This window comes from Ranitomeya variabilis, chromosome 2, assembly GCF_051348905.1.
Source record: "Ranitomeya variabilis isolate aRanVar5 chromosome 2, aRanVar5.hap1, whole genome shotgun sequence".
Lineage (NCBI taxonomy): Eukaryota > Metazoa > Chordata > Amphibia > Anura > Dendrobatidae > Ranitomeya > Ranitomeya variabilis.
In genome coordinates, this window is record NC_135233.1 from 442,342,359 (window position 1) to 442,361,298 (window position 18,940).

Below are 18,940 nucleotides of genomic sequence, written 5' to 3' on the forward strand. Positions count from 1 at the left end.
CGGACACCGAGCCAGCGGTGACAGGGGCCTCCCCGCCATCATACCTCCACTGGTCGGCTCCGGATACAGGTACCGATCCTGAGGGTTCCCCTGTCAGGGACAGGAAACAAAACTGAGGCAGGAGAGAGGTACCGCCCTTTTATCCTGTAGGTTTCCTGTCCCTGAAGGGCGGATTCCCTCTCTCTGGTAGTGCTGTCATGGGCGACTGAGAAAGTATAGTTTTCAAATCTGCATGTATTTAAAAATATAATAATAATATTAAAATTCATTTAGCCAAGAACAGGGCAAATAACTGGTCTTGAAATAGTTACACTGAGAGGGAGAGATAATAAATGCAGCTTCACATTCAATGTTCCATGGGAACAGAGGGCAGCGGTGGGAAGACATGATTAATTTAGAGCACACAGCACAGCGCTTACCCCACTCCGGGAGATGGCCGTCTGGACACCACACTGTAGCACGTCGATTCACAATATTTACAGAGCAGGATTAAATATGTGGCCATTACTTTGTGACACTTACCTGCAATATCTGCTGTTTCTGTTTTGAAAGGTCCCTGATAATCAGTAATTGAACCTAAAGACTTTAGCGATATATAACCATTTGGATCACGTTCAAGTTCAGTAAATCCTGCAATACCAACCCTAGGAAAAGATCACAATAATAAAAAAAATTACACAGATATGATTAATTACTTCATCACTAGGCTTCTGTAGATTAGCCAATGCAGTTGGTAGTGGTGTCGGCCACCCTTAGCGCACAACATGCATATGCTAAAAAAACCTCGGGTACAGCAGGATACAATGAGCTAGTTATGGGACACACACGGGCATTACTATTTGTAGGTACTCGGGGTTTATTATCACTATTTGTGGGTTCTCAGGGAGCATTACTACTATTTGTGGTTACTCAAGAGGCACCATCTCCAGTTTTGGGAGGTCAGGGGGCATAAATACAATTTGTGGGACACTGAGGGGGCATAATAGCTATTTATTCGGCATTGTGGCATTGTTACTTTTTGAGGGACACTTGTAGCATTACGAAGTAAATGGGCACTGAAGGCGTACTATTACCTTATAGACAGCACATTATTATTTTGTAACTGAACACAGGGCATTATTACTTTATATGAGTACTTGGGGACATTCATACTTTCTATTACTCTTTTCTATTTGCTGGAATATGAGAACTCAAGTGCAGGGGGGCATGGAAGAGTCCTTAAAACAATCTTAGAATTTAAAAATGGTTAAAGTGCAACAACTCCCATCAGAAAGCATGAAAAATATTTAGAATTGAGAGTCCTCAGTGGTTGATACCTTTTAATGGCTAACTGAAAAGATAACAAGTTGCAAGCTTTCGAGACTACATATGTCTCTTCATCAGGCAAAGACTAAAACAAATTCTGAAGAATCACATATTTATGCACAACATAGTATAGAAAAAAAAAAGAGAGGGGAAAAAAACCATGGATAAGCCAGGTGACATGAAGCAGAATTACCATGGGTGATAAACAGTTATGTCCATAAATATTGGGCCAATTCTTAGATAGGGATTGTTTTATTGTCCTGTGATTAGGGTCTCTGTTGTGATGACCCCACATGGTCTGATGGGCAAGTTCCTTAGTTCATGTAAAAAGACATAAATCCGTGTGACACATCCATTCCTGCAGTTAGTGTGTCAAAGGTCGTCATCAGTTTATATTCTGCTTCATGTCACCTGGCTTATTCATGGTTTTTTTCCCCTCTTTTTTTTTTCTATACTATGTTGTGTATAAATATGTGACTCTCCAGAATTTCTATTAGTCTTTGCCTGATGAAGAGACCTGTGTGGTCTCGAAAGCTTGCAATTTGTTACCATCTTTTCAGTTAGCCATTAAAAGGTATCAACCACTGAGGACTCTCAGTTCTAAATATTTTTCTATCTACTGGCTAACACGGTACCAAGATATATTTCTTTCCTGTATCAGAAAGCATGGCACTTATGAGTCACTGTATACAGCTCTGGCAAAAAATAAGAGCCCGCTGCAAAATGTTCAGTTTCTGATTTTTCTCTTTATAGGTATATTTTTGAGTAAAATGTAAATTGTTCTTTTATTCTATAAACTTCTGACAATGTCTCCGAATTTCCAAGAAATATTTTTTTTTTCTGAAAAGGAGAAATGATCAAAATTAAAAACAAACAAAACAAAACAGTGGTTTCAGACCTCAAATAATGCAAAGAAAACAAGTTCATAATCATTTAGAAACAACAATACTAATGTTTTAACTCAGGAAGGCTATGTTCACACTTTGCGGGTTTTGCCGCGGATCCGCAGCAGATTTGACACTGCGGATCCGCAGCAGTTTTCCATGCAGGGTACAGTACAATGTTACCCTATGGAAAACAAAACCCGCTGTGCCCACGCTGCGGATTTCCGCGGGAAAAGCCGCGCGGCTTTTCTGCGGAAAAAAAGAAGGAGCATGTCACTTCTTGGTGCAGAATCGCAGCGATTCTGCACCCATAGAAATGCATTGATCCACTCACTTTCCGCACGGGGCTGTGCCCACGTTGCGGGAAGTTAAGCGGATAATGTGCAGATGGTACCCGGGGTGGAGGAGAGGAGACTCTCCTCCAGGCCCTGGGAACCATATTTTGGTGTAAAAAAAAGAATTAAAATAAAAAATGATGCTATACTCACCTCTCAGCGCTGCCCGCGGCGTCCGGTCTTCGGTTTGCTGTGCGAGCAGGACCTGTGGTGACGTCGCGGTCACATGGCCGTGATGATGCCGCGGTCACATGACCGTGACGTCACGAAGGTCCTTGTCGGCACAGCCGCGTGCAGCGCCGGGGAGATCGCGACGTCAGAGGGTGAGTATAGCCAATTTTTATTATTTTTTACATTACTATTGATGCTGCATATTGCTGCATATGCAGCATCAATAGTATAGGCGGAAACCGCGGAACAAACCGCGATAAATCTGCAGGGATAACCGCAGCGGTTTTGCCCTGCAGATTTATCAATTCCGCTGCGGGATTAACCCGCAGAGCAGGCCGCACAGTGTGAACGTGGCCGAAGAGTTCAGAGATCAATATTTTGTGGAATAACCATGATTTTTCATCACAGCTTTCATGCGTCTTTGCATGCCTTCCACCAGTCTTTCACACTGCTTCTGGCGCAAAAATGTAAGCAGTTCTTCTTTGTTTGATGGCTTGTGACTGTCCACCATCTTCTTCATTACATTCCAGAGGTTTTCAATGGGGTTCAGGTCTGGAGATTGGGCTGCTCATGACAGGGATTTGATGTGGTGTGTTGCGAATTCTGCTCTTGGGCTCCCTCCGGTGGTTATAAGTGGTAGTGCTGCTGTCTTTGGATCGCAGCATTCATCAGGTGTGTCCACTTATTGCAATTCTGACTGGGCTATTTAGTCTGGCTGGATCCTTTAGTCAGTGCCAGTCGTCCATTGTTTTTGGAGGATTCACATCCCTGCCTGGTTTCTCCTGCTTTGCTGTCCAAATCAACAAAGATAAGTTCTGGCTTTGTTTTTGCAGTCCACATGCTGTGGGCCTTATTGTGCAGTGCATTTCTATGTTTTTTCTTGTCCAGCTTTGTCTGTGTAAGGATTTATTCAGCCCAGCTGGAATCTCTGGAGATGCAGATATACCCTCCATATCTTTAGTTAGATGTGGAGATTTTGTATTTTCTGTGGTGGATATTTTCTAGTGTTTTAATACTGACCGCATAGTACTCTGTCCTATCCTTTCTATTTAGCTAGAGTGGCCTCCTTTGCTAAATCCTGTTTTCAGTCTGCGTATGTTATTTCCCTCTCCTCTCATGGTCAATATTTGTGGGGGGCTGTCTTTCCTTTGGGGATTTTCTCTGAGGCAAGATAGTTTTCTCGTTTCTATCTATAGGGGTATTTAGTCCTCCGGCTGTGTTGAGGTGTCTAGGATTGGTAGGTACATCCCACGGCTACTTCTAGTTGCGGTGTTAAGTTCAGGGTCTGTGGTCAGTACAGGTACCACCTTCTCCAGAGTACGTCTCATGCTGCTCCTAGGCCACCAGAGTATAACAGTGGTGGTCTCTTAATTTTTGCCAGAGCTGTATAACGGTACTTTTGTCACTTACACTGTCTGCAGAAATGGTATCTACTATTATTTCGTCTGGTTTTGGGTGCCCTCTATACCCAGTAGGATGAAGGTGAGCCTCTGTAGCTGGTACAATGGATTACCTGGGTTGGGGGTCCACTCAGATGCATTTTGCTTCCCCATACACAAACTGTGATAGGTCTCTAGCTACACCTCCACTTTATTTAGATTTTTCTGCAATTTAATAAAGCACTAAAATGTATGTTTATCTTTGCATTGTTTGTGATATGTTATTATATATATGTTGTGATATGTTATTCTGAGTCTGTAAACATCCATGGGGCTTTGTAGATGAGGTAGCGGTGCTCCGAGTGAATCTTATGAACATTTTCAAATATATTATGGATGGATACCATTCTGCTTTCAGAAAAGTCACCAATATTCTCACACTAGAAAGCCATAACCAATAAGTACAGCTATTCCCCAGTTAATCAGTAGAAATACATAGGAAGCTTATTTACCAATATGCTGTTCCAGGATCCAGAGCCCCATTTTTATAAGGTGGATCATTAGAGTCATCTCCAATCGTCACTGTTTGAGTAGCTGTTTGAGTAGCTGCACGGCCGGACCTCTGTGAAGATTTGTTCTTTTGGATAATCTTTGCAACATATGCATCAGTTTTCTTACTCTTAAAATCATCGTATGTGTTCAACAGATCATTTTGAGATGGTTTACCATTTCCTGATGACACAGAAAATATATGTAAAGTATCAGAAATTCAGAATCTATGAATATTTTGTAAATGTAGTAAAACACAAAATCTTTACCAATTTCATACTGACATATTCGTAGTGCAACACAGAAAAAAATTAATGTAGCATTTTTAATGCACAGTTAATGCTGTAATAAAATCCAAAAAAACAACAACAACAACATTGCTCTGATGTACCTCACAAAGAAATAAAACTAAACCTTGCCGTACGCAAGTGTAACAGAAAGCATTTTGATTTAGTTTTTTTCTTATTTCTATACTATAGACGGCAAGAATCTATTTATTTACAAGACCCAGTGTAGTGGCCCATTTCTTATTTTGTGGCCATCTGCAGGGACTTGGAGAGCCACCTTCTACCTCCCAGCATTTGTGGCTTCTCTTTTAAATAGCTAGGATGGGGCAAAGTCACATGTGCGTCCTTTCAACAATAATGTCACGCCAGGCTGGCTAATCAAAGGAGGAATCGGGGATGAAGTCAGATAAGAGGTGGTTCACATGGCTCCTGTCTGACGGCCACAGATTAGGGACCTGGCAAATATACCATATCCTGTACCATTCTCTATTCTACACCATTTACATTTCACACCAAATGTCACTCTGAATTCTTTAGCTTATTATATTCACATGAATAGAAAATGTGTAGATTTTTACGTAATATATGTCCAAAAAACGATTTTATAAAAAATTGTGTTTTTACTTTTTTTTTTTTACTATTATTACATTCATTTTTTTTCCTAATTTTAAAATAATATATGTCCTCTGTCACAGGCTGCTGTTCAGACAACGCTTTATACATTAAGTTAAGGGAAATGGTGCCCAGCTCCAGGTAAAAACAATGCATTTACTAGTAGAAAATAGTTAAAAATATATCCTTAGTGTGAGGAGGATGGGGGGGGGGGTCAGGAAAAAGTAGGCAGATGGAGCTGACCCCCCCCCATACCCTGATGAACCCTCAGCACCCAAGTAAAGGAATGAGTGAGAGACTAAGGTAAAGGGACCCCTAACGTATTCCCACTTTGTTACCAAAAAGTGCCAGCAAAAGTTAAAAAAAAAAAAAAAAAAAAAAGTGATCTACTTTAGCAGTACGGCTCAACAGGGAGTGGTGCTGATTGGTTTCCATTAAAGTGTCCAACATTTAGCAGATGCCCTAATGGAAACTAAATAGATAATGGGATAAGGATATGTACGATTGTTTTTAAAGAAGCACTCCTCCTCCCATCAAAATTTATATTTTCTTAATATATTGCAATCATCATATTATATGACACCGTGAACTTACAATTGCTCATTTTGCCTTTCTGCCCAGTTAATTATTTTCTTTTCCATTAGGTCTATGATATCACATGATTATTAACTGACTAGCTGAATCCTTCTAAGGATATGTGCACACATTGCGGATTCCATTGCGGATTTTTCCGCGTGGATTCTAAAAAATCTGCAGGTAAAACGCCCTACGTTTTACCACAGATTTCACCTGCGTTTTTACACCTGCAGATTCCTAAAAAGGAATAGGTGTAAAACGCTGCAGAATCCGCACAAAGAATTGACATGCTGCGGAAAATAAACCGGTGCGTTTCCGCACGGAATTTTCCACAGCATGGGCACTGCGGATTTGGTTTTCCATAGGTTTACATGGTACTGTACAACTCATGGAAAATTGCTGCGAATCTGCAGCGTCAAATTCGCTGCAGATCCGCAACGTGTGCACATACCCCAAGTCAGGTCCATATACATTTGTGTCTCCTGAACATACAACTCCAAGCATGTCCTTAACAATAGTAAAAAGATGCTGGGAGTTGTTGTAACCAGCCATTACCAGAATTTGGCCCATACAGGAACCACAGTACTGATGAGACGTAGTCAGTATCAACAAGTAAACATTTACATCCAGGAACCTTATGGTGATCTCTTATCTAATTGAGTCTTTTCTTTCTTTTTGTCTCCATCTTGTCCAGACACAATGATGACTTTTCATATCCACAGCTCTTCTCTGCAGACTTCCCTCTTCTACGGTTTTCTTCAACACATCTCGACATGGTGCCCTTTAAAAATAAGTTTTATTATAATGCCCTCTGCATAAAAATATTTGCCCATATAATGTCCTAAATAAGCCTCCTATGATATATGGCCTCCACACTGTCCATGATGAGCTATAACCGCAAAACTGACTCATCAGCTATAGTCGCCCCAGTGTATGCCATTATCAGATATAACCGCCACACCGTCTGCCATTATGAACCACGGCCTATACCATGGCTGTGCTCTCTCTAGTTTCCCCTTACACTCTATATCCCCACACTGTCCCCCCCCGCTATGCTAACGTCTCTCCATACTGTGCCCCCATTTCACTTTGCCCCCTCTCCATATCCAGTCTTTGCCCCTCTCCAGACTGTAACCCCACCTTACACTATCTCCATACATGGTATGATGGTGACCACAGCCATCAATACAGTGTGATAAACCCTTAACAACCACCCAATATACAGTATTATTCCCCCCACAGCCCCCTATACTATGATGCCCCCCACATATTCTATATAGTATGATGTCCCGACAGCCCAGGTTTAACCCCTTCATGACCTGGGGTATTTTCGTCTTCTTTTTTTGCTCCCCTCCTTCCCAGAGCCATAACTTTTTTATTTTTCTGTCAATATGGTCATGTGAGGGCTTATTTTTTGTGGGACGAGTTGTACTTTTGAACGACATCATTGCTTTTACCATGTCATGTACTAGAAAACGGAAAAAAAAATCCAAGTGCTGTGAAATTGCAAAAAAAAGTGCAATCCCACAATGTTTTTTTGTTTGGCTTTTTTGCTAGGTTCACTAAATGCTAAAACTGAGCTACCATTATGATTCTCCAGGTCATCTCCATACGTCACCTTAAGGCGCCATCCGACAGCCCTTGCGTGCGCAGACTCCAATAGGGCGCAGGCCGAAAGTGGCCTGCTTTCTGCTGGAGATCCTGGCAGGGCAGGGAGCTGATGATAGTTCCTCTGCTCCTGGCACGGGCGGCGCAGCTTTGATATCAATTGAATTTGCTTCTAATAGACGCAAAAATAGTTGAGTGCAATGTGGGAGCGATGGCCAGGGCGCAGGACAGAGACGGGTGAGAGGTGTCAGTGACTGATATTGCTCATCTCTGTGCCTGTGCAGCACCCCAGGTAACCGGCTGCTGCAGTGATGTTACCTTCCCTTCGGGGAGGGTGATGTCTCACTTGGAGGCAAAGGGGTCCTATCTATCAGGTAAGGCACTCGCATTCAACACAATCTGAATCTAGGCAAGGAGGGGGAGCTCAGGACCCGGATTCAGGGAAGCTCCCCTTAGCTATAAGCATCCTGACGTGGAGGAGGAGCCAGACAGTTGGTCCGGGGAGACCAAGCGAGCAGTCAGTCTCAGAGAGTTTGAGAGAGACAGTGGAGGGAGATAGTTTGTCTCCAGTAGCTGAAGGACGTCTGGAGCAGACGTGGGGGCCAAGCAGCCAGAGAGAGCTGCTACCCCTGGAAAGAGAAGGATTGTTGAATTGTGGAGAGCTTAGAGGGAAAAAGCACAGGAGAGGAAAGGGCTCAGGAGGGGAACAGGGGAAGGACACCCTCAGAGCCAGAGCGCAGAAACCGGGTACCAGGAGCCCGAGGTCACGTTGCTCTCCAGGACGCGCGACAGAATCGGAGGGCATAGGACTATATGTTATTTGCCCGTATTAAGTCTGAGGTGAAGCAGTAACCCAAAGAGACGGGTCATCTAAAAGATCCTATAAACAGGCTCAAACTGCCTATCGTACAGACGTCTGTCTTAGGACAGGAGAGAGGGGACTTTGCAACGAAGCTTCAAGCAGCAGGGACTCCACCAGCTAAAGTAGTGCAAGTAGGAAAGGCTTACAGAGCTCACCTGGGAGAGGGAGCTTTTATTGCCTCCAAGCCGGCCGGACCACAGCTACCCTGCACCTGGTACTGAGGACTTCTAACATCAGTAAACCAGGTAAAAGACTGCAAACTCTGTGTCCTCCACTTATTCCTCAGCATACACCATCCTTGCCACACACCTTGGGAAGCCCTTGCTGCATACCATCACCCCAGAGGACCCCTTTAAGCAGCGTCGGTCCCTACTGACCGAACACGACAGGTGGCATCACGAACAATAGACTAACTACAAAACCCCTAAAAGACCTTTCCCCTTTAATTCGGCGCCCAGGGCCATGAACTGGGTCGCAGCCACAGTGACATCCCCCTTTAAGAAGCGACTGGACCCGGTACAGAGTACACCGCTGCCCTGCCGGGGAGCTCCACCTGCGCATCGGGCACCTCACAAAGTGAGACTAACACACAAACTCGCTAATCAAAAGATTAGGTTAAACTGAAAAGGGACTTGATTCCTTACAACGTACAACTTCCCGCTTTATAATACAGCTGCTTTATCATGGGACAGTGGGGCATTTATGTACTAGGTATGGCTACATGGAGCTAATGTTCTCAAATTGGCAGCAACATCTGTAAATGCACCAATACAGAAACTCAGTAAGAATCAAGACCGACCAGAAGATGAACAAGCCAGACTCCGGGCCCTGAACAGAAACATGGTTTTACATTGTTTTTATAACATATTTGCCCACAAACAGTACAAAAGTTCACACCATCTAATCATAGATGACCTACAACAATGGTTGGGCCTTATTTGGTCCTTTCAGTCCATATAAAAAAAACCTTCTAAAGGTACCGTTACACTAAACGACTTACCAACGATCACGACCAGCGATACGACCTGGCCGTGGTCGTTGGTAAGTCGTTGTGTGGTCGCTGGGGAGCTGTCACACAGACAGCTCTCCCAGCGACCAACGATCAGGGGAACAACTTCGGCATCGTTGAAACTGTCTTCAACGATGCCGAAGTCCCCGGGTAACCAGGGTAAACATCGGGTTACTAAGCGCAGGGCCGCGCTTAGTAACCTGATATTTACCCTGGTTACCATTGTAAAAGTTAAAAAAAACAAAAAAACAGTACATACTCACATTCTGATGTCTGTCACGTCCCCCGCCATCAGCTTCCCGCACTGACTGTCAGCGGCGCCAGCCGTAAAGCAGAGCACAGCGGTGACGTCACCGCTGTGCTGTGCTTTACGGCTGGCACTGACACAGTCAGTGCGGGAAGCGGATGGTGGGGGACGTGACAGACATCGGAATGTGAGTATGTACTGTTTTGTTTTTTTTTTACTTTTACAATGGTAACCAGGGTAAATATCGGGTTACTAAGCGCAGCCCTGCGCTTAGTAACCCGATGTTTACCCTGGTTACAAGTGAACACATCGCTGGATCGGCGTCACACACACCGATCCAGCGATGACAGCGGGTGATCAGCGAAAAAATAAAGGTCCTGATCATTCCCTACGACCAACGATCTCCCAGCAGGGGCCTGATCGTTGGTCGCTGTCACACTATAACGAGATCGTTAGCGGGATCGTTGCTACGTCACAAAAAGCGTGACGTTGCAACGATATCGTTAACGAAATCGTTATGTGTGAAGGTACCTTAAGGCTTCTGTTACCTTATATCTTAATATTATGTGATATCTTACCATCTGAACGTGATACAATTATGGCATAACCATCAATAGGTCCATTAGTGGAATCAAACTCCGCAAAAGAAAACTGTAAAGTGTAATAAGTAGAAGTAGTGCGGGTAATATTCTGCTGAGGGATTGGTGCTGCAAAAAAAGGAAAAGTATCCATATAATTTATTTTATACAGTATCTGCTGCAACGACATTTTGAAGATTATTGCATGATGTCTATACCATATGTGAACAAATGGAAACATAGGAATGGTAAAAGATTTTCTCGTGTTGTTGTATACTCAAATTCCTCCTAAATCTACATACTCACCACAGATTAGTAGTAGAAAATGAATGTCCAACACTAAAGCAATACATTGATGGTACAATATGCAATACTTGATGTTATTAAACAGTGTTTAAAATGCAGGTTTTCTTCCCATGCTCCCAGTTTGTTGAGCTTCCCTCCCATAGGATAAAGGATTCTTGCTATGCGATTATGTTTTATGATCATGTAAATGAGCCATATTAAGGTGAACGCACATGTAGCAAATATGTTGACTGTAAATTTTACAGAAAGACCATGCAAATTCGAGGCAAAATGCACACATTTTACATTTTTGTTTTGCAAAAGATTGTTTATTTCAAAACAAAATCTTCTGCAAAAGATGTAAATGCTCTGTAGATGTTCTTTGTTTGAAAAATCTTTACAACATGTAGAAGAGATTTGTACAGATACAGTGCAGATTTACTGTATTCACTCTTTATATTATATTCTGGGTTGTCTGGACCAGTTCTGTTGTACAAGCAGTGAGATTTGTAACCCCTTCAGGACTGGACAATTTTTCATTTTTGTGTACATGTTTTCCTCTTCTTTCTTACATAAGCCATAACTTTATTTTCCATTGACATTGTCATATATCCTACTTTTTGTGGGACGGGTTGTAGTCTTGAATGAAAAAATAATAATTTTACCATATAATGTACTGGAAAATGGGAAAAAAAATCCCAAGTGGGTGAAATGGTGAAGAAAATGCAATTTTTCCAGATTAATAACATTTTGGGAATACTAAACTTGCAGTTCAGGTGCAGTTTGTTATTATTTTTTCAGTAGTTAAAAAAAAATCTGAACTTTGTAAAAAAAAAAAAAAAAAAAAGAAAATTTGTATCACCATTCTTAAGGCTCATAATTTTATTTTTCCATCAATCGTCCTCTGCGGGGCTTGTTTTTTGCGTGTTCAGCTATAGTGTTTATTTTTTACCACTTTGGAGTACATACAACATTTTGATTGATTTTTTATGTCATTTTTGTGAAGTGCGGTGACAAAGTTAGGAAATCCTACCCTTTTTTTCCCTTCTTCATTACACAGCTTATCATATGGGTTAATCTATTTTAGATTTTCATAGTATGGACTTATACTAATATAGCAACACCAAATAAGTCTGGTGGTTTTAAATTAGGAAAAGGGTAGTGGTTTAAATGTTGATTTTTTAAAAGTTTTTTTTAAATTCTAAACTTTTTATTTATAATTTCTACTTCAATTTTATCTCTCTTATAGGACTTGAACCTGCAATCAACTGATCGCTTATACTATATACTGCAAAACTGCTATATATGGAGAAATTCATAGTTTACTATGAAGCCCAATGTGGATGCGGTTGGCGATGGTTACACAGCAGTGGTCGAGTAGGCTTGGGTGGCTGCTGCCAAAAGAAGATGCTGGCTGTACAGCACAGCTGGCATATGCTTGATATGGAGCAAGCTCAACCTTTGAGTCCATTCAATACACTTGCAGCATGAAAGTAAAGTAATATTACTTAGTTCTGCCCATCTTAATGTGCAGAAAGTTAATTGTCATGTTATTCAAGTTATGGCCACTGGAGGTCATCAGTTGCCTACTTTTCATGTTGTTTACCAACTTTCCCTCAGAAGAGCAATGCCTTCTGGGTAAGTTCCGCCCTCATTCTTCTTGTGGAAGATGAGCTTCAGTAGCCATTTCTCCTCAGGTCTGATGAGAGACACACGTGCTCCTGTCTCACTAAAGGTACCGTCACATTAAGCGACGCTGCAGCGATAGCGACAGCGATGCCGATCGCTGCAGCGTCGCTGTTTGGTCGCTGGAGAGCTGTCACACAGACCGCTCTCCAGCGACCAACGATGCCGAGGTCCCCGGGTAACCAGGGTAAGCATCGGGTTGCTAAGCGCAGGGCCGCGCTTAGTAACCCGATGTTTACCCTGGTTACCAGTGTAAAAGTAAAAAAAACAAACAGTACATGCTCACCTGCGCGTCCCCCAGCGTCTGCTTCCTGACACTGACTGAGCTCCGGCCCTAACAGCACAGCGGTGACGTCACCGCTGTGCTTTCACTTTCAGTTTAGGGCCGGCGCTCAGTCAGTGTCAGGAAGCAGAGGCTGGGGGACGCGCTGGTGAGTATGTACTGTTTGTTTTTTTAACTTTTACGCTGGTAACCAGGGTAAACATCGGGTTACTAAGCGCGGCCCTGCGCTTAGTAACCCGATGTTTACCCTGGTTACCAGTGTAAAATATCGCTGGTATCCTTGCTTTTGCTGTCAAACACGGCGATACACGGCGACCTAGCGACCAAATAAAGTGCAGACCTTCTAGCAGCGACCAGCAATTTCACAGCGGGATCCAGATCGCTGCTGCGTGTCAAATACAGCGATATCGCTATCCAGGTCGCTGCAACGTCACGGATCGCTGGCGATATCGCCTAGTGTGACGGTACCTTTACTTTCCTACCCCTGTCCTAACGGATCTCGGTACGTTTACAGAGGGTTAAATGCATCTTATGTTTGTGTTAGTATCTGAGCTATATGCAGCTCCTATAGTCTGATATAGTTAGGCAGATTGTGCTCTGCAGCTTGCAGTTAGGTTAATGTATGTTTACTCTGCATGTAGACAGATGCATCTTTGTATAGAATAGGGCAGTGCTGTTAGAATTACTGTGTAATGCACTCTGTATAATTATTGCTGTAATGTCCCAGTTATTTATGTGATTGCACCCTGTATGTGCATATACTGATATGCTGTTATTCTTTACAGTTTTTCACCAGTCATCCACTATGATTATTCACTGAACATCCACTTTGTACATCAACATCATTCACTATTCGATCATCTACTATGAATACTATCCACCATTGTTGTTCAACGTTATAGTTTGTTATCATCACCCTAATAAATAAGACTTGAGCTTCAATACAGTCTGTTTAATGGGATGTGGATGAAGGTTTAGCCGTATGTTGGAATCCACACAGCATCCTACGTGGAGGAAGGCAGAACAGTGAAAAACGAGACCGCCAGTCGCAGGCGGTGATTGTAAAGTAAGAACAGATTAGCTGCCTTCAGTGAAACTGATAGCCGGTCGCAGGCTGTAGTTGATCAGACTGTACAGAACCGCTAACACCCACACTGCTCCGCATTCGGGTATCACAGCAGCAGCCATACAGCCGCAGAACTTACTGCAGCCCTCCAAGAAGAGCTACATCGTTCCCTCCACGCGGAAGCCCACCGTACATAGACTCAGTTTCCCGCCAAAACACTCAGCAGTACGCAGCTAAGCGTACAATGTCTCAAAACAGCACATCCTCACTCAAGACGAGATCACGAGCAAGCTCTAGCAGGTCATCATTAGCAGAGCTGGCTGCTGTCGCCCGTGCTGAAGCTGAAGCAGCCAAAGCGAGGTCCTCCTTCGCCGAGAAAGAAATGCATCTAAAGCTGAGACAAGCAGAGCATGAAGCAGAAAATGCACGTCTGCAGGCAGAACAAACTGCACGCCTGCAAGCCGAAAGTGCACGCCTGCAAGCCGAAAATGCACGTCTGCAGGCAGAACAAACTGCACGCCTGCAAGCCGAAACCGCACGTTTGCGGGCAGAGCAAGAGGCAGAAAGTGCGCACCTGCAAGTGTCGCTAGAAAGACTTATGGCAGACAAAGACAGCAGCTGCAATAGCTAAGGCAGAGTACTTGGAAGCCATGAAGGATCCTGATTATGAGAGACGCAGCAACGTTCTTGGAACAGATCTAGAGCAGCAAGATCCAGCTCAGCGCGTTGCAGAGTACATCCATCGACACTCCAGCATAGACAACACCCTCGACAGACTACATCGATCAGCCTACGCCGATTATCATCGATCCAACCCCCGAACTTCGCTGCTACAAACAAGAAGACGTCCAGCACAGAGATGTCGACCACAGCTACCATTCCACTGGGAAGAAGGTACAGCTCCCACCTCACCTTAAAGAGACATCTTCACCAGAAAGGTACTATGCAGACTGTCCGAAACCAAGAGCGTCTCACAGGTATGGTGATGCACCACACACTAGACATGACTATAACATACCGGCTCGTACCAACACTGATCAAGCCACCATAGACTTGGCAAAGTTCTTTGCCTGCCGAGAACTGGTAACAAAAGGACTTGTAAAGTCATGGCGAGCTTCGTTCCAGAACGCCATTCAGGGACTGGACCTTTCTAGTAGTGAGGAGTTAGTCTTTTAGCATGCTCGACCGATTCAGTTCCAAGCCACTTTACCAGGAGATCTAAGAGACATTAACATAGAACACCCACACATAGGTCTATGTAAAGTGTGGAAAAGACTTGATGAATGCTATGGGTCCATAGAAGTAATAGAGAATGCTTTATTCAAAAGAATTGATGATTTCCCTAAGATAGGGCCCAAAGGTTACCAAAGGCTTAGAGTATTGAGTGATTTATTGATAGAGTTACAGGTCGCCCAGAAGGAAGGTCACTTGCCTGGATTGGCATTCTTAGACACTGCTAGGGGTGTCAATCCAATAGTACAAAAACTTCCTTACAAGCTTCAAGAAAGGTGGGTTATACAGGGTTCACGGTATAAACAAATTCATAATGTACCATTCCCTCCTTTTACTGTATTTGTTGAGTTTGTCGCCCAGCAAGCCAGGACCCTAGTTTTGATTTTGCTCTGTCATGTTCCACTACCCCTGGTGTCAAACCCAGTAAGACACCCGTGGCAGTCCATAAAACTAATATTGATTCCACAGGTCCTCCTCACAAGACAACTAAGCCCCCTATGGAAGAGAGCAAACCTCAGGATGTCAGTAAGCAGTGTCCTCTACACACGAAACCACATCCTCTACTAAAGTGCAGAGCCTTCAGGGAGAAGACTTTAGAGGATCGCAAAGGTTTCCTCAAGGAAAACAACATCTGCTTCAAATGCTGTGCTACAACCTCTCACCTCGCCAGGAACTGTGAAGCTAGCGTGAAATGTGCAGAATGCAGCAGCACGGATCACAATACAGCCTTGCACCCTGGATCACCTCCACGAGTGTTGTCACAGGCAGAGGAGCACGATGAGAAGCAGAAGAACACCGACGAAGACACCCCTGCGGTTATCGCTCAATGTACGGAGATCTGTAAGGGACTCACAGGAGGAAGATCCTGTTCAAAAATCTGCCTTGTCCGAGTCTATCCAGCAGGCCACAGAGACAAAGCGCTCAAGATATATGCAATCCTGGATGACCAAAGTAATAGGTCTTTAGCCAGGTCCATCTTCTTTGACAACTTCAACATTGTAGGCCCCGGTTCTCCCTACTCCCTTAGGACATGTTCAGGTACCGTCGAGACGGCGGGGAGGAAAGCAACCGGATACAAAGTGGAGTCCATAGATGGCCAGACCTGCCTGTCACTACAGACCATCCTGGAGTGCAACCAGATTCCTGACAACAGGTCGGAGATACCTTCACCAGAGGTGGCAACATATCACCCCCACCTGAAGCGTATAGCCCACCTGATACCTGAGTTGGAACCAGAAGCCCCAATAGCTTTACTTCTGGGGAGAGATATACTACGAGTCCACAAGACTAGAGTATACATCAACGGCTCCCGGAATGCTCCTTATGCCCAGAGGCAAGACCTTGGATGGGTCATTGTAGGAGATGTCTGCCTAGGAGGAACACACAAGCCGGTCTCAGTCAACAGTATGCTTACCAGCACACTAGAAAATGGACATCCATCTCTCTTCCAGCCGTGTCACAATAGTCTGCTGGTAAAGGAACTACCGAGCAGCATTCCCCTACCTTGCCCTTTCTCAGTTCCTATCAATGAAGACCACGCCTGTGAAGGTGAACAAGACCACATAGGATGTACAGTCTTCCACAGGACGAAGGAAGACAACAAGGTAGCGATGTCTATAGAAGACAGGATGTTCTTGGACATCATGGATGAACAAATAGTCAAGGATACGTCGAACAGTTGGGTCGCACCTCTACCATTTCGACCTCAGAGGAGACGCCTACCCAACAACAGGGAATTGGTCTACAGCAGATTCATCTCCCTAAGACACAAGCTTCAGAAGTCACCTGAGACGAGGGAACATTTCTTTACCTTCACCATCCAAGGAAAGCTGATGCTCAGGAACTTTACCCAAGACACTACTGATTGGGATGATCCACTTCCAGCAGAAAAGGCTGACCTGTGGGCAGAGTGGAGGAAGTCTCTTGAAGCCCTGACCAACCTTCGTGTGAAACGACCGTATGTTCCTGTGCCATCCACAGAGGTCAAAACGCAGACTTTGTATTTTCTGTGATGCGTCAGTCAAAGCGATTGCAGCAGTAGCATACCTCAAAACCATAGACATAAGCGGACAATGCCATATCAGGTTCGTTATGAGCCGGACGAAATTGGCGCCACTTCGTGAACACACGATACCCAGACTGGAACTCTGTGCTGCTGTCCTTGCAGTTGAGTTGGCCGAACTGATCTCGGATGCGATGAGTCTGAAGATCAAGGATGCAGAGTTCTACACCGATAGCAAGGTGGTACTGGGGTACATCTGTAACGAGACACGACGCTTCTACGTCTACGTCAGCAACCGGGTACTTCGGATAAGAAGATCCACCGGCCCTAATCAGTGGCACTACGTACCTACTCACCACAATCCTGCGGACCACGCGACTAGATCCGTTGCACCCAGTTATCTGAAGGACACTACATGGTTCACAGGTCCTCCCTCTTTGTACCGTTCGATGCCCCACATCAGCAGGCCTGATACTTTCGAACTAGTGGGTCCAGACACAGATGAAGAGATCCGACCTCAAGTGTCTGCTCTACATACAGAGACTTCAAGCTGTCACCTCGAATCTCACCGGTTTAGCAGGTTCTCCACCTGGAAGTCACTTGTTCGAGCTATAGCTTGTCTATTTCATGTAACCCAGTCCTACAAGTCAACACTACCTGATAGCCCGAGACCTTGTAAAGGTTGGCATCACTGCAGGCTTGCGTTTACTGCTCCCGACCTGGAAAGAGCCAAGGTTATAATACTTCGTGTCGTACAAAGAGAAACCTATGGCAGAGAAATAGACAACCTCAACAAGAGACAACCCATTCCTGAAGTCAGTGGGCTGAGGAAGCTCGATCCGATTGTCGATCAGGATGGGCTACTGAGAGTCAGTGGCCGTCTTCAAGAAGCTGAGGTAGAAGTTTCAGAGAAGCACCTGGTAATAATTCCTGGACGTCATCACGTAACAACCCTGCTAATTCAACATCATCATGTCTTAGTGAGACACCAAGGCCGTTTGTTTACTGAAGGAAACCTACGGGCGGCTGGACTATGGATAGTTGGAGCAAAGAGAAGAGTGAGCAAACTCATCTACGACTGTGTTACGTGTCGCAAACTCCGGGGCACATTCCAAAATCCGAAGATGGCCAATCTTCCACCCGACAGACTCAGTACTGAACCCCCTTCACCAACGTTGGACTAGATGTATTCGGTCCTTGGTCTGTGGCTACACGACAGACCAGGAAAATACTTACAGAAGCAAAGTGTTGGGCAGTTCTATTCACGTGTCTGTCCATCAGAGCCGTTCATATCGAGGTAATCGAATCGATGGACACATCAAGTTTTATAAACGCACTTCGACGCTTCATCGCAATCAGAGGCCCTGTGAAGCATATTCGTTCTGACCGAGGTACGAATTTCGTCGGAGCGGCAAGAGAACTCCAAATCCCTTCCAATCTGGACATCGCTAATGTGGAAAGGTATCTAGGCGAGCAAGGATGTACCTGGACTTTCAATCTTCCACACTCTTCGCACATGGGAGGTGCGTGGGAAAGGATGATAGGGATAGCACGCAAAATACTAGACTCTATCTTCTTGCAAGCTAACACCAGACTTACACAAGAGAGTTTAACCACGTTCTTGGCAGAGGTCTCAGCCATCATGAATGCCAGGCCACTGACAGCACTTTCTAGTGATTCTGGAGATCCATCCATCCTTACTACTGCAATGTTACTCACACAGAAAACCTGTGTCCCGAAAACTCCACTCGGAGAATTCAATGACAAAGACCTCTACAGACGACAATGGAGGCAAGTACAAAGCGTGTCCAACGTCTTCTGGGATAGATGGAGGAAACAGTATCTCTCCACTCTGCAAACCAGGACAAAGTGGCAGAAAGACCGCCCAAATATTCAATCTGGCGATGTTGTACTCGTCAAAGACAGTCAGTCACATCGGAATGAGTGGCCACTCGGCCTAGTCATCAAGACCCTTCCCAGCAA

General features: G+C 44.4%; 1 protein-coding gene across 3 annotated transcripts in view; it reads right to left on the reverse strand.

The window, feature by feature from the left end:
• Nucleotides 1–216: 216 nt before the first annotated feature.
• LOC143806509 (uncharacterized) overlaps nucleotides 217–18,940 on the reverse strand; it is a 236,519-nt gene continuing 217,795 nt past the window's right edge. For all 3 annotated transcript variants that reach the window (XM_077287123.1, XM_077287125.1, XM_077287124.1), the window contains 3 exons: nucleotides 10,403–10,531; nucleotides 4,587–4,806; nucleotides 217–644 (listed from right to left, as the gene is read on the reverse strand). In XM_077287123.1, coding sequence (XP_077143238.1) covers nucleotides 416–644; nucleotides 4,587–4,806; nucleotides 10,403–10,531 — 578 coding nt within the window. In that variant the 3' untranslated portion in view covers nucleotides 217–415. The remainder of the gene's footprint in view (nucleotides 645–4,586; nucleotides 4,807–10,402; nucleotides 10,532–18,940) is intronic.